The following is a 23,701-nucleotide window of genomic DNA, read 5'->3' as shown; positions in this document are numbered from 1 at the left end:
AGCCCAGCCCCTGATCCCAATCAGTAAGCCCCCTCCCCCCACCCCCCCCTCCCAGGCTCTGCTATCATCACTCCCATAAACCACCTGCTCACACTTATTCACGCTCACATGAAGAATGGGCAGTCAGTGTCTGTGGGACCCGTACCCCAGTGAGAGTCAGTGTCTGTGGGACCCGTACCCCAGTGAGAGTCAGTGTCTGTGGAACCCGTACCCCAGTGAGAGTCAGTGTCTGTGGGACCCGTACCCCAGTGAGAGTCAGTGTCTGTGGAACCCGTACCCCAGTGAGAGTCAGTGTCTGTGGGACCCGTACCCCAGTGAGAGTCAGTGTCTGTGGGACCCGTACCCCAGTGAGAGTCGGTGTCCGTGGGACCCGTACCCCAGTGAGAGTCGGTGTCCGTGGGACCCGTAGCCCAGTGAGAGTCGGTGTCCGTGGGACCCGTACCCCAGTGAGAGTCAGTGTCTGTGGGACCCGTACCCCAGTGAGAGTCAGTGTCTGTGGGACCCGCACCCCAGTGAGAGTCAGTGTCTGTGGGACCCGTACCCCAGTGAGAGTCGGTGTCTGTGGGACCCGTACCCCAGTGAGAGTCGGTGTCTGTGGGACCCGTACCCCAGTGAGAGTCGGTGTCTGTGGGACCCGTACCCCAGTGAGAGTCGGTGTCTGTGGGACCCGTACCCCAGTGAGAGTCGGTGTCTGTGGGACCCGTACCCCAGTGAGAGTCGATGTCTGTGGGACCCGTACCCCAGTGAGAGTCAGTGTCTGTGGAACCCGTACCCCAGTGAGAGTCAGTGTCTGTGGGACCCGTACCCCAGTGAGAGTCGGTGTCTGTGGAACCCGTACCCCAGTGAGAGTCAGTGTCTATGGGACCCGTACCCCAGTGAGAGTCGGTGCCTTCTGAAGCGGAGTGGGAGTATCAAGAAGAAAAATTGGAAACAAAATGATTGGAGATATGAAATTATAATAGTGAGATGGATTAAAAACTCAATTAACATGGAGCAGCGTTAATGTTTAAGAATCCCAGAGAATTTTAACACCGTGAATGACACTGACAGGACTGCAACGTGTAACCTAGGAAACCGTATTTTGAAAATTAATTTACCAGCAGACCCCCTGTGGCATTTCTCACAGGCGGCCCTGTCATGGGGTTTAGCCGCTAACCTGGACTGGCCCTTTCAGGCCATTGCTCTAAAACTCGCTGTACTGTAAGGTCGAAATCCAGGTAACTATTCTTGACCAAGTAATGAGCAATTGCAGTTGCTGGTAAATTTCTGGTTCCAGGTCAGGTGAACCCAGCGTGTACAAAATACATCAGATGCACGGAAATAGACTTGAAAAAGAAAGACGCCCATTTCTATAGCGCCTTTCATGGCCTCAGGGTGCCCCAAAACACTTTACAGTCAATGAAGTGCTTTTTGAAGTGTAGTCACTGTTGTAATGTAGGAAATGCAGCTGCCAATTTGCGCACAGCAAGATCCCACAAACAGCAATGTGATAAATGACCATCTATTTTAGTGATGTTGGTTGAGGGATAAATATTGGCCCCAGGACACCGGGGAGAACTCCCCGATCTTCTTCGAAATAGTGGCCGTACGATCTTTCTCATCCACCTGAGGGGGCAGACGGGGCCTCGGCTTAAGTCTCATGCGAAGGACGGTACCTCTGACAGTGCAGCGCTCCCTCAGTACTGACCCTCCGACAGTGCAGCGCTCCCTCAGTACTGACCCTCCGACAGTGCGGCGCTCCCTCAGTACCGACCCTCCGACAGTGCAGCGCTCCCTCAGTACCGACCCTCCGACAGTGCAGCGCTCCCTCAGCACCGACCCTCCGACAGTGCAGCGCTCCCTCAGTACTGACCCTCCGACAGTGCAGCGTTCCCTCAGTACTGACCCTCCGACAGTGCAGCGCTCCCTCAGTCCTGACCCTCCGACAGTGCAGCGCTCCCTCAGTCCTGACCCTCCGACAGTGCAGCGCTCCCTCAGCACTGACCCTCCGACAGTGCAGCGCTCCCTCAGCACTGACCCTCCGACAGTGCAGTGCTCCCTCAGTACTGACCCTCCGACAGTGCAGCGCTCCCTCAGTACTGACCCTCCGACAGTGCAGCACTCCCTCAGCACTGACCCTCCGACAGTGCAGTGCTCCCTCAGTACTGACCCTCCGACAGTGCAGCGCTCCCTCAGTCCTGACCCTCCGACAGTGCAGCGCTCCCTCAGCACTGACCCTCCGACAGTGCAGCGCTCCCTCAGCACTGACCCTCCGACAGTGCAGCGCTCCCTCAGCACTGACCCTCCGACAGTGCAGCGCTCCCTCAGCACTGACCCTCCGACAGTGCAGTGCTCCCTCAGCCTGGATTATGGGCTCAAGTCTCTGGAGTGGGGACTTGAACCCACGACCTTCTGACCCAGAGGCGAGAGTTCCTCCTCACTGAGCCCCGGCCGACACCTGAACACTGGACACAGGACGAATAGATTTGAAGTTCCTGGTGGGTTGGGACTGAATGTAATGGGAGCCCCCTTGCCCGGGTATTTTATGAGTCTGGTGGGATCTGGGATTGTTCCCTGGTCCAGAGGCAGCCCCACGGAGTGTCAATATTGACAGAGGGCGGCCAGTTCCTCGAAGGGATTATTCGCGACTCGCCATCTGACTGACTGGACAGGGGTTATCGGAGGTCCTCAACACGGCTTCTGGGAAAGGAAGTGAAGTCTCAGTAACATGGTTGGTTTTTTTTTTTTGGAGGAAGTTACTAGGTTGATGGAGCTGGTAACCCGGTTGACATTGTATACCTGGTAACGGGGGCCGGTTACTAGTGGAGTCCCACAGGGATCGGTGTTGGGCCTGCTGCTCTTCACCATCTCTACCAATGAAGGAGTCAGGGAAGCTATCTGCAAGTTTGTGGTTGAAACAAAGATAAGGACCTTAGATGAGAAAAATAGATTACAAGCAGATCCAGATGCAGTGGCGGATGAGTCCACGCCTGGCAGGTGTCGTCTAACACAGGTCACGTAACGTTACCCGTGTGTCCAACACGCAGGCTGCATGCCCAAGGCTGCGGAGCAGGAAGAAGGACCCGGGTGTCACAGGACGTGAATCTCCACCAGTATCACCAGCCCACGCAGTACAGAATACGATGCCAGAACCATCACACACAAAACAAAAAAATATCATTCATTCTCGGGAGGTGGGCGGCGCTGGCAAGGCTGGCATTTACTGCCCGTCCCCAGTTGCCCTTCTGGTTTGTTACAACTGAAGGGTTTGAGAGGCCAATCACAGGACAGTTCAGAGTCAACGACATTGGTGTAGGACTGGAGTCACATATAGGCCCAGACTGGGTAAGGACGGCAGGTTTCCTTCCCTAAAGGGACATTAGTGGGACGGAGGGGGGAAGAGAGACAGAGAGGGGGGGTGGAGGGGGGAGGGTGGAGAGGGGAGAGGGTGGAGAGGGGGGAGGGTGGAGAGGGGGGAGGGTGGAGAGGGGGGAGGGTGGAGAGGGGAGAGGGTGGAGAGGGGAGAGGGTGGAGAGGGGGGAGGGTGGAGAAGGGGAGAGAGACGGGCCGGGGTTGGGGGGAGGGGGAAGAGAGGGGGGAGGGGAGGTGGGCTGTGGCGGGGGAGAGGAGAAATGGGCCGGGAGGAAGAAAGAGAGGGGAGATGGGTCGGGGGGAGGTGGAGGACACGGGACGGGGGGAGGGGGGGGGGAGGAGATGGGTCGGGGGGAGGTGGAGGACACCGGCCGGGGGGGCGGGGAGGTAGAGGACACAGGCCGGGGGGGGGAGGAGGTGGAGGACACTGGCCGGGGGGGGGCGGGAGGTAGAGGACACCGGCCGGGGGGGGGGGGGGGGGGGGAGGGACACTGGCCGGGGGGGGGGGGGGGGGGGGGGAGGACACTGGCTGGGGGGGAGGAGGAGGACACTGGCCGAGGGGGGGGGAGGAGGACACTGGCTGGGGGGGGAGGAGGAGGACACTGGCCGGGGGGGGGGAGGCGGACACTGGCCGGGGGGGGAGGAGGAGGACACTGGCCGGGGGGGGGGGAGGGGGACACTGGCCGGGGGGGGAGGAGGAGGACACTGGCCGGGGGGGGGAGGGGGACACTGGCCGGGGGGGGGAGGAGGACACTGGCCGGGGGGGGGGGGAGGAGGAGGACACTGGCCGGGGGGGGGGGGAGGAGGAGGACACTGGCCGGGGGGGGGGGGAGGAGGAGGACACTGGCCGGGGGGGGGGGAGGAGGAGGACACTGGCCGGGGGGGGGGGGGGGGGGAGGTGGAGGACACCGGCCGGTGGGGGGGGGGGGGAGGGAGGACACTGGCCGGGGGGGGAGGAGGAGGACACTGGCCGAGGGGGGGAGGAGGAGGACACTGGCCAAGGGGGGGGGGGGGGGGAAGAGGACACTGACCGGGGGGGGGGGGGGGAGAGAGGACACTGGCCAGGGGGGAGGGGGTTTGAACCTCCTGTCTGACCAGGAGCTGTTTACCATCCGGTGCCCCCTTATGGCCATAAAATGGACTGCGCTCCGCAGACTGACCCGGGAAAAATACCTGAGGAGTCTGATCAAAGCCAGCAGGGAGTGAAAATAAACCTTGGGAACCTTTACTACGCAATTGTTTCCTGATTACTTTGATCAACACTCGCCTTGCGAGTATTAACTGAGACAGGAACAGTGACCATAGACTCAAAGCAGGTTCGATAACTTTTTCCTTAAGTTGGTTGTGAGACTCCAATCGACTGTCCTCTGCCCTGTGGCTCTGTTTCCCAGTGCACCGCCTGGAACGATATCAATCCCACACAGGGCAGGAAAGGCCGACTTCTGTCTCCGGTCTGTGCCGAGTGGGTTGCGGAGCTGTAATTGGTCTGAGTGCCCTCTGGGTCAGCACTCCCGGCCCTGATCGTTATCCAGTCTGTTAAAATGGTGGGTGAGAACAGGATGGGGCTCTGTGATGTCTCCCAAAGTCGAATAGTGCATTGCCACTCTCAGTTAAGGAGACACATGAAACACGGGGACTGGGCACGGTTCGGGATTCTCCCCGACCCTTTCAGAAGGGGGGGGGGTGGGGAGAATGAATGTAAAACCCAAATCATGCAAATCAAACTCACAATCCCCATATTACAAGCCCCAAACACACAACCCATCATAATATTACAAGCCCCAAACACACAACCCATCATAATATTACAAGCCCCAAACACACAATCCATCATAATATTACAAGCCCCAAACACACAACCCATCATAATATTACAAGCCCCAAACACACAACCCATCATAATATTACAAGCCCCAAACACACAACCCATCATAATATTACAAGCCCCAAACTCACACAACCCATCGTAATATTACAAGCGCCAAACACACACAATCCATCAAAATATTACAAACCCCAAACTCATATGACCCATTGTAATATTACAAGCCCCAAACACATAATGAGCATCGTGATATTATGATTCCCAAAAGTGCATGACCCATGTGTGATATTACAAGCCCCAAACTCTGACAATCCATCGTAATATTACAAGCCCCAAACATTCACACTTACTGTATGGTTTCCTTTGCTTTTTCTGTAAACATGATTTGACATATCGCTCCAGCTCTCGCAGAGTCGTGGGCTTCAGCGTTTCAAAGTCTATTTCAATCTCGTCGGGGTTGGAGTCCCTGAGAGAAGGTTCCCTCGACTGAATAATGTGAACCACACGGCCCAGTTTTTCACCTGGCAGCTTGTTGATGTCGAGGCTGAGCTGCCGTTTCTCGTCGTAGGACATCGGCTGAGCCTCCTCCTCCTCGTCAGAGTCGCAAACCTGCGCCGCTGCGGTTTGCTTCGCCATCTTCTTCAGGGGCCTGAGTACAAGGAAATGACAGAAATATTCTGCACCAAAAGGAGAAGGAACGTGTATTCACGGAGAGCCGCGTCTCCGAGGACAAAAATTAAAAATGAAGACTTTAAGAGTAAGAACGGAGGTCGGGGGGAATTTTATCACTCAAGGGGGCCACTGAATTGTGGGATATGTTCCCAGAGATGGACAGTGAAGTTGATAAGACTTCATGGGGTCTGGAGAAAATTAGATGTGTTTCTGGAGATAGAACAAATTAAAGGCTAGGGATAGATGGTGAGAAGGTGGGGTTGAGGAATCTGCAGTTGCTCTGTGAGGAAGGATTAGTTTGTTGGGTCTAAATGGGCCTTTTTCTGTTTCTATAAATACTTCTGCTTAAAACCCCGTCTGATTAAACATTGGCCCGTTACACATCACTGCTCAGACAGGAAATTCCCACTCTCTCTCCGACTGTGGCAGAGACGATGCTTCGTCCCCTCCCCTCCCCTCCCGTGGGCTCCCCTCCCCTCCCGTGGGCTCCACTCCCCTCCCCTCCCCTCCCGTGGGCTCCACTCCCCTCCCCTCCCCTGGGCTCCACTCCCCTCCCCTCCCCTCCCGTGGGCTCCACTCCTCTCCCCTCCCCTCCCCTCCCGTGGGCTCCCCTCCCCTCCCCTCCCGTGGGCTCCCCTCCCCTCCCGTGGGCTCCACTCCCCTCCCCTCCCCTCCCGTGGGCTCCCCTCCCCTCCCCTCCCGTGGGCTCCACTCCTCTCATCTTTCCTCTCGGTGACAGCACAGTCTCCCTTTTTTACAAGAGACTCACCGGAACATTCTCCCGCAGGGAATTGCTACGATCCCCTCACACCTTGTGGGACCACCACTCCCACCCCCCCACCGTGTTACGCCCTCGACTCACGGGCGTGTTGGGGCCATGCAATGTCGTGGGCGACAAGTTCACGTCAGGTTGAGATTCCTCTCGTAGTCAGGTGTGAAATGTCACAACCCCAAACCCCCCTCCATCGAGGAGAATTGATTTCAGAGAATGTTACAGCACAGAAGGAGGCCATTCGGCCCATTGTGCCTGTGCTGGCTCTTTGAAAGAGCTATTCAATTAGTCCCATTCCCTGCTCTTTCCCCAGAGCCCTGCAATGTTTCCCCTTCGAGTATTTATCCAATTCCCTTTTGAAAGTTATTATTGAATCTGCTTCCACCGCCCTTTCAGGCAGCGCATTCCAGATCAGAACAACTCGCTGCGTAAAAAATCTCATCTCCCCTCTGGTTCTTTTGTCAATTACCTTAAATCTGTGTCCTCCGGTTACCGACCCTCCTGCCACTGGAAACAGTTTCTCCTTATTTACTCTATCAAAACCCTTCATGATTTTAAATTTCCCCCTTAACCTTCTCTGCTCTAAGGAGAACAATCCCAGCTTCTCCAGTCTCTCCACATAACTGAAGTCCCTCATCCCTGGAACCATTCTAGTAAATCTCCTCTGCACCCTCTCTAAGGCCTTCACATCTTTCCTAAAATGTGGTGCCCAGAATTGAACACAATACTCCAGCTGGGGCCGAACCAGTGATTTATAAAATTCAGCTTAACTTCCTTGCTTTCGTATCCTGTGCCTCTATTTATAGATTTAACACTTCCCCACTTCCAGTTTCCGTCTCCACAATCACTGCTGATTGAGCCATTGTTTTGGGGTCTGTACCTGGGCCTCTTGCTGCCGTGCTTCTTCGACTGTGATTGTTTGGCCGTCTGCGAGGACTTCCCCTTCTTCTCCTCTGCCTTCACTTTGTGTTTTTCCTTCTTTTTTTTCTCCTTCTTCTCTTTCTCCTTCTCTTTCTCTTTTTCCTTCTCCTTTTCTTTCTCTTTTTCCTTCTCCTTCTCCTTCTCTTTCTCTTTTTCCTTCTCCTTCTCCTTCTCTTTTTCCTTCTCCTTCTCCTTCTTCTTCTTTGGTTTGCTGACTGGAGCCTGAGACAATGCTGCCAGCTGCTCATGAACGGCTTTCAGCTGAGGAGAGGACAAGTACAATTAAAATCAAAATTATCGAGGAAATCCTGCAGCTTTTACACTGGTACTGAGCTAAGAACTTCACGGGCGAGAATATGTCAGTCAGCTCACCATCTCCCCGTTTGAAAACATAAATCAGTTGCACCAAGAGTCAGGTTTGGCTCAGTGGGTAGCACTCTCCCCCTATGAGTCAAAGGTCATGGGTTCAAGCCCCACTCCAGAGACTTGAGCCCATAATCCAGGCCGACACTCCCAGTGCAGTACTGAGGGAGCGCTGCGCTGTCGGAGGGTCAGTACTGAGGGAGCGCTGCGCTGTCGGAGGGTCAGTACTGAGGGAGCGCCGCGCTGTCGGAGGGTCAGTACTGAGGGAGCGCTGCGCTGTCGGAGGGTCAGTACTGAGGGGAGCGCTGCGCTGTCGGAGGGTCAGTACTGAGGGAGCGCCGCGCTGTCGGAGGGTCAGTACTGAGGGAGCGCCGCACTGTCGGAGGGTCAGTACTGAGGGAGCGCCGCACTGTCGGAGGGTCAGTACTGAGGGAGCGCCGCACTGTCGGAGGGTCAGTACTGAGGGAGCGCCGCACTGTCGGAGGGTCAGTACTGAGGGAGCGCCGCGCTGTCGGAGGGTCAGTACTGAGGGAGCGCCGCGCTGTCGGAGGGTCAGTACTGAGGGAGCTCTGCGCTGTCGGAGGGTCAGTACTGAGGGAGCGCCGCACTGTCGGAGGGTCAGTACTGAGGGAGCGCCGCGCTGTCGGAGGGTCAGTACTGAGGGAGTGCTGCACTGTCGGAGGGTCAGTACTGCGGGGAGCGCCGCGCTGTCGGAGGGTCAGTACTGAGGGAGCTCTGCGCTGTCGGAGGGTCAGTACTGAGGGAGCGCTGCGCTGTCGGAGGGTCAGTACTGAGGGAGCGCCGCACTGTCGGAGGGTCAGTACTGAGGGAGCGCCGCACTGTCGGAGGGTCAGTACTGAGGGAGCGCTGCACCAACGGAGGGTCAGTGCTGAGGGAGTGCTGCACTGTTGGAGGTGCCGTCTTTCAGATGAGACGTTAAACTGAGGCCCCGCCTGCCCTCTCAGGTGGATGTAAAAGATCCCATGACGCTATTTTGAAGAAAATGAGTGGAGTTCTCCCCAATGTCCTGGACAATATTTATCTTTAAACATCACTAAAACAGATTATCTGGTCTTCATCACATTGTTGTTTGTGGGATCTTGCTGTTCGCAAATTGGCTGCCATGTTTCCTACAGTGACTACACTTTAAAAAGTACATTGGGACATCCTGAGGGGTGGTGAAAGGTGCTATATAAATGCGAGTCTTCCCTTCAGCCATTCCCTAATGGCTGACAGGGGTGACTGACCCAACCTGCTACTGAGCCACAGTGTGCTGGGTTAATCATGGTGTCACTCAATGCCCCTGTGTTAGGGTCAGGGTCCTGCTCCTGATCACCGTTCCAGTCCATGTACGGATCTTGGATGAGGAGAGGGCTGGGGTAGGCAGAGCCTTCCCCATTTGATGAGCCTGCCCACAGTCACTGTCCAGACTCACACATGGGCCCTTGGGTGAGGCGCTGGTGGGGAGCCAGTGCCTGTGGACCCCAGTAAGAGTCAACGCCTTCAGGAGAAGAAAATTAGTGGGAGCGGGGAGAGGGACTAAAAATAAACAAACTCATCTGGAACGCAGGAATTCCTAGACAAAGGCAGCCCCGAGGCCTGTCTGGTTCCCCTTCTCCCACATGGGTACTCACTGATATGACGATAATCGAGTCAATGCCTAATCAGAATAATCGATCTCTATCAATGAGTCTACAACAGAGGTGAGGAAAAATCGGTTCAAAGTCACATGTTCCTCGCGGAGCGGCCCCGGCTCGCTGGCGGAGCGGCCCCGGCTCGCTGGCGGAGCGGCCCCGGCTCGCTGGCGGAGCGGCCCCGGCTCGCTGGCGGAGCGGCCCGGGCTCGGTGGCGGAGCGGCCCGGGCTCTGTCGCGGAGCGGCCCGGGCTCGGTGGCGGAGCGGCCCGGGCTCGGTGGCGGAGCGGCCCGGGCTCGGTGGCGGAGCGGCCCGGGCTCGGTGGCGGAGCGGCCCGGGCTCTGTCGCGGAGCGGCCCGGGGCTCGGTGGGCGGAGCGGCCCGGCTCGGTGCGGAGCGGCCCGGGCCTCGGTGGCGGAGCGGCCCGGGCTCGGTGGCGGAGCGGCCCGGGCTCGGTGGCGGAGCGGCCCGGGCTCGGTGGCGGAGCGGCCCGGGCTCGGTGGCGGAGCGGCCCGGGCTCGGTGGCGGAGCGGCCCGGCCTCCCCCCGCCTCGGTGGCGGAGCGGCCCGGGCTCGGTGGCGGAGCGGCCCGGGCTCGGTGGCGGAGCGGCCCGGGCTCTGTGGCGGAGCGGCCCCGGGCTCTGTGGCGGAGCGGCCCGGGCTCTGTGGCGGAGCGGCCCGGGCTCTGTGGCGGAGCGGCCCGGGCTCTGTGGCGGAGCGGCCCGGGCTCTGTGGCGGAGCGGCCCGGGCTCTGTGGCGGAGCGGCCCCCTATGACGTTGAGTTTGACAATCCTTTCCACCGAAGCCGTTAATCTGCAGTAGTTCTATTGAAATAAATCTCTCTGCTGGCCTCTGACAGCCCCTCGGGACAGTGGTCAGCGCTACTGGCCTCTGGCAGCCCCTCGGGACAGTGGTCAGCGCTGCTGTTACACGTGGACAAGAAATGTTAGATAAAGCAGGAAGAATGTAAAGATATTGTGCGGATAGCTACCATGTTCCTTTGAGTGGAGGGGTTGCCGACACCCACCTGCTCCTGCAGTTCCGCCAGGCGGTTCGCTCGCTCCTCTTCAGAGTCCGAGCTGTTGGAGTTGGACGAGGTTTCCTGGCTGCTGTCGCTTGAGGAGGCTTTAGGCTTGGCCACGATCGGGGGAGGCGGGGGAGGTGGAGGGGGAGGGGAGGCATCAACCGGCTCGTCTGGCATCTTCGCAAACCTCATTTCGAACACGTCCTGAGAGAAAACCAAACAGGTGAACAATCAGCCGACGGTGAAGGAAGTTTCACCTCATCATTTCACCACAGGATCGCGGCCTTTTCAACTATATTTTCTGCAATGAAATGTGCAAATTGCTGGAATTCCTGCTGCAGATCACACGGAGTCTCAGTCGCTGGGAACCGAGCTCCAGGAACTGAGCTGCTGTTTAACACATTCTTTGTCACCTCAACCTTCATTATTACAACTAGAAATGGCCGTTAAAGCTCGCCGCCCTCCCTCCCTCCCTCCCTCCCTCTGCCCTCCCCCTCCCTCCCTCCGCCCGCCCTCCCTCTCCCATCCAGCCCTCCCGCCCTCTCCCATCCAGCCCTCCCCGCCCTCCCGCCCGTCCCTCCCTCCCTCCCTTCCTCCGCCCCGCACCGCCCTCCCTCCCTCTCCCATCCAGCCCTCCCTCCGCCCGCCCTCCCGCCCCGCCCTCCCTCCCTCCCTCCCTCCCTCCCTCCGCCCGCCCTCCGCCCCTCCTCCCTCTCCCATCCAGCCTCTCCCTCCCTCCGTCCGCCCCTCCCTCCCGCCCTCTCCCATCCCGCCCTCCCTCCGTCCTGCCCGCCCTCCCTCCCCCTCCCACACTAACAGGCTCAATACACGTAAAATCCATTCACTATGAGCAACGATCGATACAATTGACAGGAGATCAGTTCCCTGACGGTGTTTCACTTTGTCTCAGTTCCACGTCCACAAGGATAATCAGTGGCCCTGGCGCTCGCTGGGTAAATGCCCTGCCCAGAGCCGGTTCTGAGGCTCACTCTGCAGGCACGAGCCAGTTTCCAGCCCCTGCCTGTGCTGAGTCGGTTGATCTCAGTGGGAGGGGTAGCAATGTGTAACTGGAGTGCCGATAGTAATGAAAGAGACCGTGTGTAACATGAGTGACGGGGTGTGGCCGGGGTCGGGGGCCGCGACATTACCTGCAGTTTCCTGGCCATTGCCACCACCTCATGATCTGGAGGGTTGTACTTGTAGCAGTTGGAAAACATTAATCGGATATCGGCAGCGAATCCCTGTGCATCTTGGTAATCCCGACTGTCCATCTTTTTCTGCAAAAGAGGGCAGAATAAAAACTCGGCATCACCAACAGATTGTTCCAGAACCAAGACCCAGACACCAAACTGCGGCAGAACCTCCTATCCCAGAACCCTGGGAACAAATACAACACCTGACTGAAATATCAGCAACGATGGGATATAACAGCTTCCCATCAACTCAGACAAGAAATGAGATTCAAACAATTTGGAGATTTTGACACACTAATGTTCACTGGGATTCTGCTGTCTGAGCCCCTCACCCAACAAAATCTATCGGTCTCAGTTTTCAAAGCTCCAATTGACCCCCAGCCTCAACGGCTTTTTGGGGGAGAGAGTTCCAGATTCCCACTCCCCTTTGTGTGATGAAGTGCTTCCTGACATCACCCCTGAACGGCCTGGCTCTAATTTTAAGGTTCTGCCCCCTTGTTCTGGACTCCCCTCACCAGAGGAAATAGTTTCTCTCTATCGACCCTATCAAATCCTTTAATCATCTTGATCACCCCTTAATCTTCTACACTCGAGGGAATACAAGCCCAGTCTGTGCAACCTGTCCTCGTAATTTAACCCTTTTAGCCCCGGTATCATTTTGGTGAATCTGTGCTGCACCCCCTCCAAGGCCAATATATCCTTCCTGAGGGGCATCTGTTACATCATTAGATGCAGCACTTTTATAGATCTATAACACACTGTAAGTCACATGATACACTGTTTTGTGCTTTACATCATGTGACCATACCATGTGATATTCATCTGCCGGGCCATGTGTGAACCAGCCTGTCCCTTGAAGGCAACAAGGACTAATTGCTGTAACACCGTGGTCAGTAAGAGACTAATTGCTCTGTGGGTCATCCCGAGTCCTTAAGCATGTTGTGTTGTTGGGAGGTTTTTCTGTAGATTTGAAATGGCTTTCTTTCACTATCGAAACTTTTTACAATGTGTGACTCAGATATTCGCACACGTCACAATGCGTGACAGCGGAAGTGTGACAGATGCACCTCAAACCTTACAGAGAGGTGAAAGTGCACAAAAGGTTGAAGAGGAATCGACAGTCCATTTCACACTGGGCTGGTGGAAGACAGTGGAAAAGAAAATTGGCCGGGAAGTAAAACTGGCTGGAAAACGCTTTGGGACGTCCTGAGGTCATGAAAGGCGCCATTTAAATGGGAGTCAGTCTTTCTTTGTGTTGCTGAATGAAAGTGATTTCCAGATTCCAGTTGCATCAGGTCATGGACTCAGTGAGGCAGCTCGCAAGTGACATTGACCTCACCCAGCCCCTAACCCTCACCCCTCCCCCCAGCCCCTAACCCTCACCCGCCTCCGCCTGACCCCCTCCGCCCAGCCCGACCCCCTCCGCCCAGCCCTTCAACCTCCTGGCCCCTCCGCCCAGCCCCTCACCCTCCTGGCCTCTCCGCCCAGCCCCTCACCCTCCTGGCCTCTCCGCCCAGCCCCTCACCCTCCTGGCCCCTCCGCCCAGCCCCTCACCCTCCTGGCCTCTCCGCCCAGCCCCTGACCCTCCTGGCCTCTCCGCCCAGCCCCTCACCCTCCTGGCCTCTCCGCCCAGCCCCTCACCCTCCTGGCCTCTCCGCCCAGCCCCTCACCCGCCTGGCCCCTCCGCCCAGCCCCTCACCCGCCTGGCCTCTCCGCCCAGCCCCTCACCCGCCTGGCCCCTCCGCCCAGCCCCTCACCCGCCTGGCCCCTCCGCCCAGCCCCTCACCCGCCTGGCCCCTCCGCCCATGACGCCTGGGGGGGGGGGGGGGGGGGGGGGGGGGGAAAGAGGGGGGGACTTGACCCAGGGGTGTGGGGGACGACGCGTACTTTTACGCTGCTGAGGTCCATTGGGTGCTTAATGATCTCGTGATAATCATGAAGTTCCAGGGCCTCTGCGTCCACGGGTTTGTAGAAGGGCCAGGCATAGGCTGCGTGTTTCTTGGACACCATCTCCCTCAGGATGCTGTCGCAGTGCTTCAGGTGCTCTGTCAGCCTGCCTTTCTTCCCCAGGTGATGCGGCGTCTCCGCGTCCTCCAGGTCTTTCCGTGGGGCTTTGATGGGCCGCCCGCTCTCCCGCCGGGACACCAGTTTGGCGGGTTTGGAGTCCGCAGAGGGCGGGGGAGGGGAATCGGCGATGCTGGCGGCAATGGCACAGGTGCTTGGCGTCGTCGTGTCTGCTTTCCGCTTAACGCCTTTTTTCTGGAACAAAGAAACAAAACACTTTGATACAAATAACGCGACCGGTTGAGAAGCTGCCAGCTCACATCCACAAAACCACCGCAGAAATCAACCTCCATTCGCACAGGATCCACCTCAGCTACTAAAACAATTCACATTCACTCCACACTGGATCTGATCAGTGAGTGTTTCTGGAAAACTTTTCTTTTGCATCTGCCAAGTTGACAAATGGAATATGTGTCCCTGATGGAAGCTTCAAACACTCCCAGGGCAGGTACAGGGTTAGATACAGAGTAAAGCTCCCTCTACACTGTCCCATCAAACACTCCCAGGGCAGGTACAGGGTTAGATACAGAGTAAAGCTTCCTCTACACTGTCCCATCAAACACTCCCAGGGCAGGTACAGGGTTAGATACAGAGTAAAGCTCCCTCTACACTGTCCCATCAAACACTCCCAGGGCAGGTACAGGGTTAGATACAGAGTAAAGCTCCCTCTACACTGTCCCATCAAACACTCCCAGGGCAGGTACAGGGTTAGATACAGAGTAAAGCTCCCTCTACACTGTCCCATCAAACACAGGAAGATTGGCCACTTGGGCTCAGAGCCATAGGCTGCCTGTGGGACCGTGACCCAGGAAAGCAGCATCTTCAGGACAAGAGGAAAGGTCTTGAATTTATGCAGCGCCTCTCAGCACCTCAGGACATCCCTCCAATGCAGTACTTTAGCAGTGTGCTCACTGGTGTAACGTGGGAAACACGGCAGCCAATTTCTGCACAGCAAGATCCCACAAACAGCAATGTGACAATCCACAGATCATCTTTTTTTTAATGATGTTGGTTGAGGGATAAATATTGTCCAGGACACCGGGGAGAATGCCCCTGCTCTTCTTCAAATAGTGGCCGTGGGATCTTTCACATCCACCTGAGGGGGCAGACGGGGCCTCAGTTTAATGTCCCATCTGCCCCTCCGACAGTGCAGCGCTCCCTCAGTGCTGGCCCTCCAACAGTGCAGAGCTCCCTCAGTATTGACCCTCCGACAGTGCAGCACTCCCTCAGTACTGGCCCTCCGACAGTGCAGAGCTCCCTCAGTACTGACCCTCCGACAGTGCGGCGCTCCCTCAGTACTGACCCTCCGACAGTGCGGCACTCCCTCAGTACTGACCCTCCGACAGTGCAGCGCTCCCTCAGTACTGACCCTCCGACAGTGCAGCGCTCCCTCAGTACTGACCCTCCGACAGTGCGGCGCTCCCTCAGTACTGACCTGGGAGTGTCAGCCTGGATAATGGGCTCAAGTTTCTGGAGTGGGACTCAAACCCACAACCTTGACCCAGAGGTGAGAGTGCTGCCCACTGAGCCATGACCAACACTCGGGGAGATAGAAATGTCTGAGACCAGCCCACAGACTGGGGATTGGAGCCGAGAGCTTCCTGGTCCGTTTGGCCTGATGCTGCATCCACATACAGAGCGACACCAGTAATATCACAGAAACAAATCCTGCTTTAAATCCAAATCTCTCGCTGCCTGTGCAGAGCCCTGGTGTAAGCAGATCGCAGTACGATGACAGGCCGGCCGATAGTCGCAGTTCGAGGCGGGGTGGGGCCGTTACCTTGGTGACCGGCTGTGCTGGCGGAGGGATCACTGGCATCATCGGGCTGGAGGACTGAGCCGGAGCGGCTGTGACCTGGGTGGGCATGATGGTTGGCACCGGAGTCGAGATGATGATTGGAGTCGGAGAGGTCCCGGGAGGAGCTACTGGGAATGGCGTTGGTTCACTGGCTGAAGACACTGCGGCCACCTGCTGCATTCCTGCAGAGAAACAGCGGCAGCACACCGAGGGGTAAGAAACAGGACACCTCCCAATCAAAACTAGTCAACACTTAAACTGACGTCAGGTAAACTCGTGCCAGGGTCAGTACGGGGTCAATGTCCCTGGTGGAGCAATCGGGTCCCCGGCATCACTTTCACCGTCCTGAGCTCGGTGCCTCACTCCGCCTTTGGCCAACTGCTGGCAGGCAGAGCTCTGTCACGCACTTTGCTGTGATTCAGTCAGAGGCAGGCCCACTGGCACGGTGAGCCGGATCACAGCCGATCCCGGCACGGCAGACCGGATCACAGCCGATCCCGGCACGGCAGACCGGATCACAGCCGATCCCGGCACGGCAGACCGGATCACAGCCGATCCCGGCACGGCAGACCGGATCACAGCCGATCCCGGCACGGCAGACCGGATCACAGCCGATCCCGGCACGGCAGACCGGATCACAGCCGATCCCGGCACGGCAGACCGGATCACAGCCGATCCCGGCACGGCAGACCGGATCACAGCCGATCCCGGCACGGCAGACCGGATCACAGCCGATCCCGGCACGGCAGACCGGATCACAGCCGATCCCGGCACGGCAGACCGGATCACAGCCGATCCCGGCACGGCAGACCGGATCACAGCCGATCCCGGCACGGCAGACCGGATCACAGCCGATCCCGGCACGGCAGACCGGATTGCCCCATCCTGAAGCCATGGCCCTGCAGCTGCCTGAGGTCCGTTGCCTCAGCAGAGACCAGGGACACGGGGCCACTGTCCGAACCCCAGGAACCACTATCCAGGGAAATACTACTTTAATTTAAACCCCAGGTTACGACATTAATACCAAATCTCTATCGTGCACAGCAGAAACCTCTTCTTACCTGGTTGCTTTCGACCTTTGCCCTTTGGCACTGAGGGCATCAGTTCCACCTCTTCCTGGGGCATCTGCGCGACTTTCTGCAGGAAGATCTTCTCCAAGGTCTGTGCCATCAACACGATGTCATCGCCGGGCTGCGAAAGAGGAGCGGAGCTCGAAAAGGGGACACAATGGAGGAGTGGGGGCGGCAATGAATTAACCCATAGGACAGCCGCCACACAATCACATCATATCACTCACACGCTGACCCCGGGGGAGGAGAGGGGGGTCACACAGCACAGAAAGAGGCCATTCGGCCCATCGTGCCTGTACCTCTTTGAAAGAGCTATCCAATTAGTCCCATTCCCCTGCTCTTTCCCCAGAGCCCTGCAAATTTTTTCCCTTCAAGTATTTATTCAATTCCTTTTTGAAAGTTATTATTGAATCTGCTTCCACCGCCCTTTCAGGCAGTGCATTCCAGATCAGAACAACTCGCTGCGTAAAAAAAAAACATTTTCCTCATCTCCCCTCTGGTTCTTTTGCCAATTATTTTAAATCTGTGTCCTCTGGTTACCGACCCTCCTGCCACTGGAAACAGTTTCTCTTTATTTACTCTATCAAAACCCCTCATGATTTTAAACAGCTCTATTAAATCTCCCTTTAACCTTCCCTGCTGGAAGGAGAACAATCCCAGTTTCTCAGACTAAGAGAGAATACAGGAAAGTCTAAGACTGGTTTGCGGTGCATGTGTGTAAACGCACAAAGCGCGGTAAACAAGGTCGGTGAGCTGCAGGCACAAATAGCCACATGGGAATATGATGCTGTGGCGATAACGGAGACCTGGCTCAAAAAAGGGCAGGATTGGGAACTAAATAATCCTGGATACAAGGTGTTCAGGAAAGATAGAGAAGAAAGGAGGCGGGGGGGGGGGGGGGGGGGGGAAGGTCAGTATTGATTAAGGAGAATATTGCAGTATTGGAGAGAGAGGATGTCCTGGAGGGGTCAAGGACAGAATCTATTTGGTTAGAGTTAAGAAACAATAGAGGTGCCATTACACTACTGGGTGTATTCTATAGGCCACCAAGTAGTGGGAAGGAGATAGAGGAGCAAATTTGCAGGGAAATTAGAAAGAGATGCAAGAACCATAGAGTAGTGATAATGGGGGACTTCAATTATCCTAATATAGACTGGGATAGAAATAGTGTAAAGGGCAGACAGAGGGAAGAATTTCTGAAGTGAGTTCAGGAGAATTTCCTTGATCGGTACATTTCCGGCCCAACGAGGAAGGAGGCATTGCTGGATCTGGTTCTGGGGAATGAAGTGGGTCAAGTGTCAGTGGGGGAACATTTAGGGACCAGTGGTCATTGTATCTTAAGGTTTAGATTAGCTATGGAAGAGGACAAGGGGCAATCTAGAGTAAAAATACTTAATTGGAGGAGAGCCAATTTCATTGGGTTGAGAACAGATCTGGCCCGGGTAAATTGGAATCAAAGATTGGCAGGCAAAACTGTAATTGAACAATGGGCGGCCTTTAAAGAGGAGATGGTTCGGGTACAGTCTAGGCACATTCCCACGAGGGGGAAAGGAGGGCAACTAAAGCCAGAGCTCCCTGGATGATGAAAGAGATGGAGAGTAAGATGAAGCAGAAAAGAGGGGCATATGACAGATGTCAGGTTGATAACACAAGTGAGAACCAGGCAGAATATAGAGAGTTCAGAGGGGAAGTGAAAAAGGAAGTAAGAGGGGCAAAGAGAGAGAATGAGAATAGACTGGCGACCAACATAAAAGGGAATCCAAAAGTCTTCTACAGGCTGTAAACAGTGAACGGGTAGTAAGAGGAGGGGTGGGGCCGATTAGGGACCATAAAGGAGATCTACTCATGGAGGCAGAGGGATGGCTGAGGTACTAAATGAGTACTTTGCATCTGTCTTTACCAAGGAAGAAGATGCTGCTAGAGTCTCAGTAAAGGAAGATATAGTTGTGATACTGGATGGGCTAAAAATTGATAAAGAGGAAGTACTAGAAAGGCTAGCTGTACTTAAAGTAGATAAGTCACCCGGTCTGGATGGGATGCATCCTAGGTTGCTGAGGGAAGTAAGGGTGGAAATTGCGGAGGTACTGGCCATAATCTTCCAAACATCCTTAGATACGGGGGTGGTGCCAGAGGACTGGAGAATTGCAAATGTTACACCCTTGTTCAAAAAAGGGTGTAAGGATAAACCCAACAACTATAGGCCAGTCAGTTTAACCTCAGTGGGGAAACTTTTAGAAACGATAATCCGGGACAGAATTAATAGTCACTTGGACGAGTGTGGATTGATTAGGGAAAGCCAGCACGGATTTGTTAAAGGCAAATCGTATTTAACTAACTTGATGGAGTTTTTTTGATGAGGTAACAGAGAGGGTCGATGAGGGCAATGCGGTGGATGTTGTGTATATGGACTTTCAAAAGGCATTTGATAAAGTGCCGCACGGTAGGCTTATCATCAAGATTGAAGCCCATGGAATAAAGGGGGCAGTAGCAACATGGATACAGAATTGGCCAAGGGCCAGGAAACAGAGAGTAGTGGTGAACGGTTGTTTTTCGGACTGGAGGGAGGTGTACAGTGGTGTTCCCCAGGGGTCGGTGCTGGGACCACTGCTTTTCTTGATATATATTAATGACTTGGACTTGGGTGTACAGGGCACAATTTCAAAATTTGCAGATGACACAAAACTTGGAAGTGTAGTGAACAGTGAGGAGGATAGTGATAGACTTCAAGAGGATATAGACAGGCTGGTGGAATGGGCGGACATGTGGCAGATGAAATTTAATGCAGAGAAGTGTGAAGTGATACATTTTGACAGGAAGAACGAGGAGGGGCAATATAAACTGAAGGGCACAATTCTAAAGGGGGATACAGGACAGGTTGAGAAAGTGGTTAAAAAAGCATACGGAATCCTGGGCTTTATAAATAGAGGCATAGAGTACAAAAGTAAGGAAATTATGTTGAATCTTTATTAAACACTGGTTCGGCCACAGCTGGAGTATTGTGTCCAGTTCTGGGCACCGCACTTTAGGAAGGATGTGAAGGCTTTAGAGAGGGTGCAGAGGAGATTTACTGGAATGGTTCCAGGGATGAGGGACTTCAGTTACGTGGATAGACTGGAGAAACTGGGATTGTTCTCCTTAGAGCAGGGAATGTTGAGAGGAGATTTGATGGAGGTGTTCAAAATCATGAAGGGTTTAGATAAAGTAAATGAAGAGAAACTGTTCCCATTGGTGGAAGAGTCGAGAACCAGAGGACACAGATTTAAGGTGATTGGCAAAAAAAACAAAGGTGACATGAGGAAAAACTTTTTTACGCAGCGAGTGGTTAGGATCTGGAATGCACTGCCTGAAAGGAATTGGATAAATACTTGAAGGGAAAAAATTTGCAGGGCTACGGGGAAAGAGCGGGGGAGTGGGACTAACTGGATTGCTCTTACAAAGAGCTGGCATGGGCGCGATGGGCCGAATGGCCTCCTTCTGTTCTGTAACGATTCTATGATTTTCCAGGACATGAGAGAGAGAAATCCACCACACAAACTAGCATGAAATAAGAAAGGAAGGTTCTGGAAACACGCTTTCCCCCCTCAGCACCTGAAAGAGACGACAGTTTAGTGTTTCCAGGCCAGATGCTCTGATGAGAGACCCTCTCTCTCGATGCCTAGTCCCAGCATCCTGGTTTATGTTGACTGGTTTGGATTATTTACCATTTACATTACTCTGTTGAGAGAGATCCGCCGGGGGGGGAGGGGGGCCTGGGACAGTTGCCACGGTAACAGCATTTAACCTAGCCTGCCCCTTTAAGGTCACGACTTGGCTACTCCTTAAGGGGAAGTGATCCGAATTGTAACATCTCTCGGCTAATTGTTCAGTGAGGTTTCCATAGATTGGCAGCTCCTGCTCCTAGGGAGAGGCCAGGGTTTATAGGTTAGGAAAAATAGCAGGAAATGACCGGCTTTCCTATTTATTTCCTAACTGTTCACAGGTTTGAAGGACGTGCGGTTTTATGAGAACAGGAACATTGTGCCGTATAAAAGGCATTATTCTGCAACTGTGTAGGGGAGTGCCCCTTTAAGGCCACAAAGTTTACTTGTTAATTAAACAATGTGGGAGTTCATACACAGGTCAGTTCAGATGCTGCAGATATTATGGCTCAGGTACGTGCTGCGCAACAGTTCACCTCAACATCCCATCCAACCACCTTTGTTTCTTGAAACTTTTTGGCAATAGACAACGTGGCCGACGGGGGGCGTGACCGACGGGGGGCGTGACCGACGGGGGGCGTGACCGACGGGGGGCGTGACCGACGGGGGGCGTGACCGACGGGGGGCGTGACCGACGGGGGGCGTGACCGACGGGGGGCGTGACCGACGGGGGGCGTGACCATATATAAAGTATTTATATTGTATATGCATTACCTTGTTGTAGATGTAGCAGTTGGTGAACATGGTGTTGAAGTCCTGCATACACTCACTCGCACTCCAGTAATAATTGTTCTCTAATCTTTTCTTTATCGTTCCCATGTCCATTTTATGATAATCCTGGAAGTAAGATGTTTCAAAAAACCACTTAATATCCTGCAAGAAAACTCCAGGTACATTTCCTGCACATTAATACACTCACCTCACACCTCCATCCACTCACTGACACACTCACCTCACACCTCCATCCACTCACTGACACACTCACCTCACACCTCCATCCACTCACTGACACACTCACCTCACACCTCCATCCACCCACTGACACACTCACCTCACACCTCCATCCACCCACTGACACACTCACCTCACACCTCCATCCACCCACTGACACACTCACCTCACACCACCATCCACCCACTGACACACTCACCTCACACCACCATCCACCCACTGACACACTCACCTCACACCTCCATCCACCCACTGACACACTCACCTCACACCTCCATCCACCCACTCACACACTCACCTCACACCACCATCCACCCACTGACACACTCACCTCACACCTCCATCCACCCACTGACACACTCACCTCACACCACCATCCACCCACTGACACACTCACCTCACACCACCATCCACCCACTGACACACTCACCTCACACCTCCACCCACCCACTGACACACTCACCTCACACCTCCATCCACCCACTGACACACTCACCTCACACCTCCACCCACCCACTGACACACTCACCTCACACCACCATCCACCCACTGACACACTCACCTCACACCTCCATCCACCCACTGACACACTCACCTCACACCTCCATCCACCCACTCACACACTCACCTCACACCTCCACCCACCCACTGACACACTCACCTCACACCACCATCCACCCACTGACACACTCACCTCACACCTCCATCCACCCACTGACACACTCACCTCACACCACCATCCACCCACTGACACACTCACCTCACACCTCCATCCACCCACTGACACACTCACCTCACACCACCATCCACCCACTGACACACTCACCTCACACCTCCATCCACCCACTGACACACTCACCTCACACCTCCATCCACCCACTGACACACTCACCTCACACCTCCACCCACCCACTGACACACTCACCTCACACCACCATCCACCCACTGACACACTCACCTCACACCTCCATCCACCCACTGACACACTCACCTCACACCTCCACCCACCCACTGACACACTCACCTCACACCTCCATCCACCCACTGACACACTCACCTAACACCTCCATCCACCCACTCACACACTCACCTCACACCTCCATCCACCCACTGACACACTCACCTCACACCACCATCCACCCACTGACACACTCACCTCACACCTCCATCCACCCACTGACACACTCACCTCACACCTCCATCCACCCACTCACACACTCACCTCACACCTCCATCCACCCACTCACACACTCACCTCACACCTCCACCCACCCACTGACACACTCACCTCACACCACCATCCACCCACTGACACACTCACCTCACACCTCCATCCACCCACTGACACACTCACCTCACACCACCATCCACCCACTGACACACTCACCTCACACCTCCATCCACCCACTGACACACTCACCTCACACCACCATCCACCCACTGACACACTCACCTCACACCACCATCCACCCACTGACACACTCACCTCACACCTCCACCCACCCACTGACACACTCACCTCACACATTCTCACAGCCCTTGTGTGAAGATGATTTTTTTCTGCATTTGCTTCTAACCGACTCAGCTGGAATTCTGAGATTCTGTCCCCTTCTTCCGGACTCCCCGACTGGAGGAAAGGTCGTTCCCCATCTACCCCGTCAATCCCTTTCATTATTTTAAACACCTCATTCAGATCACACCTTAGCCCCCTCATCCCCAGGAATATACACCAGGTTTACGCAGTCCCCTCATCCCATACATCCTGCTGGTGAATCCTGACTGGACTTTCTCCAAGGCCCACGGTGGGACACCAGAACTGAACGCAGAATTCCCAGTGAGGTCTGCCGAGCATCTGTCTAACTGCAGTCTCACTTCCTTCCTTTTATATTCTTTATCTCTTGCAATGGATCCTATTATTCTTTTCAATCACTTTTTACACCTGCGAGCTGGATTTTAATCAACACCCACCCACCATCCCTATGCACTGACATTCTTACATCCAGTGTCCTCACACATGCACTGTGCAGCAGGGGTCACTGGGCAGTGACCAGGAGCAGGAACCCTGGTTGATTTCCAACCCCCCCCCTCCCCCATAACTCAGGGGTACTGAGTCCAATTGTCACTACCGTTACCGCCCCTGTAGCTGAGATCAGCAAACTCAGACCGGGGGGGGGGGGGTGGTGGGACCGGGAATCCTCCGTATCGCTCAGTACCATACCGGGCGGAGTATCTACTCACTGAGCCATTGGCCCATAATCTAAATAAATAAACTGTCTGCTTTACACGAACATCGCTCACATTGCCAACTCTGGAGCAAAGAGCGTGACTTACCGGCAAGTTAAGTTTATGAGCATCGACTGGGTGATG

The 23,701-nt window shown here is 55.1% G+C and overlaps 1 protein-coding gene across 6 annotated transcripts in view; it reads right to left on the bottom strand.

The window, feature by feature from the left end:
* LOC137319264 (bromodomain-containing protein 3-like) overlaps positions 1-21,195 on the bottom strand; it is a 28,892-nt gene extending 7,697 nt beyond the window's left edge. For 2 of the 6 annotated variants that reach the window (XM_067981554.1, XM_067981555.1), the window contains exons 1-8: positions 21,098-21,195; positions 16,677-16,806; positions 15,598-15,797; positions 13,641-14,012; positions 11,709-11,837; positions 10,528-10,764; positions 7,501-7,802; positions 5,527-5,825 (exon numbers count right to left, since the gene is read on the bottom strand). In XM_067981554.1, coding sequence (XP_067837655.1) covers positions 5,527-5,825; positions 7,501-7,802; positions 10,528-10,764; positions 11,709-11,837; positions 13,641-14,012; positions 15,598-15,797; positions 16,677-16,806; positions 21,098-21,145 — 1,717 coding nt within the window. In that variant the 5' untranslated portion in view covers positions 21,146-21,195. Of the gene's footprint in view, positions 1-2,778; positions 2,878-5,526; positions 5,826-7,500; positions 7,803-10,527; positions 10,765-11,708; positions 11,838-13,640; positions 14,013-15,597; positions 15,798-16,676; positions 16,807-21,097 lie in introns of all 6 variants that reach the window. The other 4 variants (XM_067981552.1, XM_067981553.1, XM_067981557.1 and 1 more) reach the window with 4 other exon arrangements.
* Between the last annotated feature and the right edge of the window lie 2,506 nt (positions 21,196-23,701).

The sequence above is a fragment of the Heptranchias perlo genome, unplaced genomic scaffold, assembly GCF_035084215.1.
Source record: "Heptranchias perlo isolate sHepPer1 unplaced genomic scaffold, sHepPer1.hap1 HAP1_SCAFFOLD_789, whole genome shotgun sequence".
NCBI classification, from domain to species: domain Eukaryota; kingdom Metazoa; phylum Chordata; class Chondrichthyes; order Hexanchiformes; family Hexanchidae; genus Heptranchias; species Heptranchias perlo.
The sequence above is the reverse complement of the archived record's forward strand: the minus strand, read 5'-3'. Positions and strand labels throughout refer to the sequence as shown.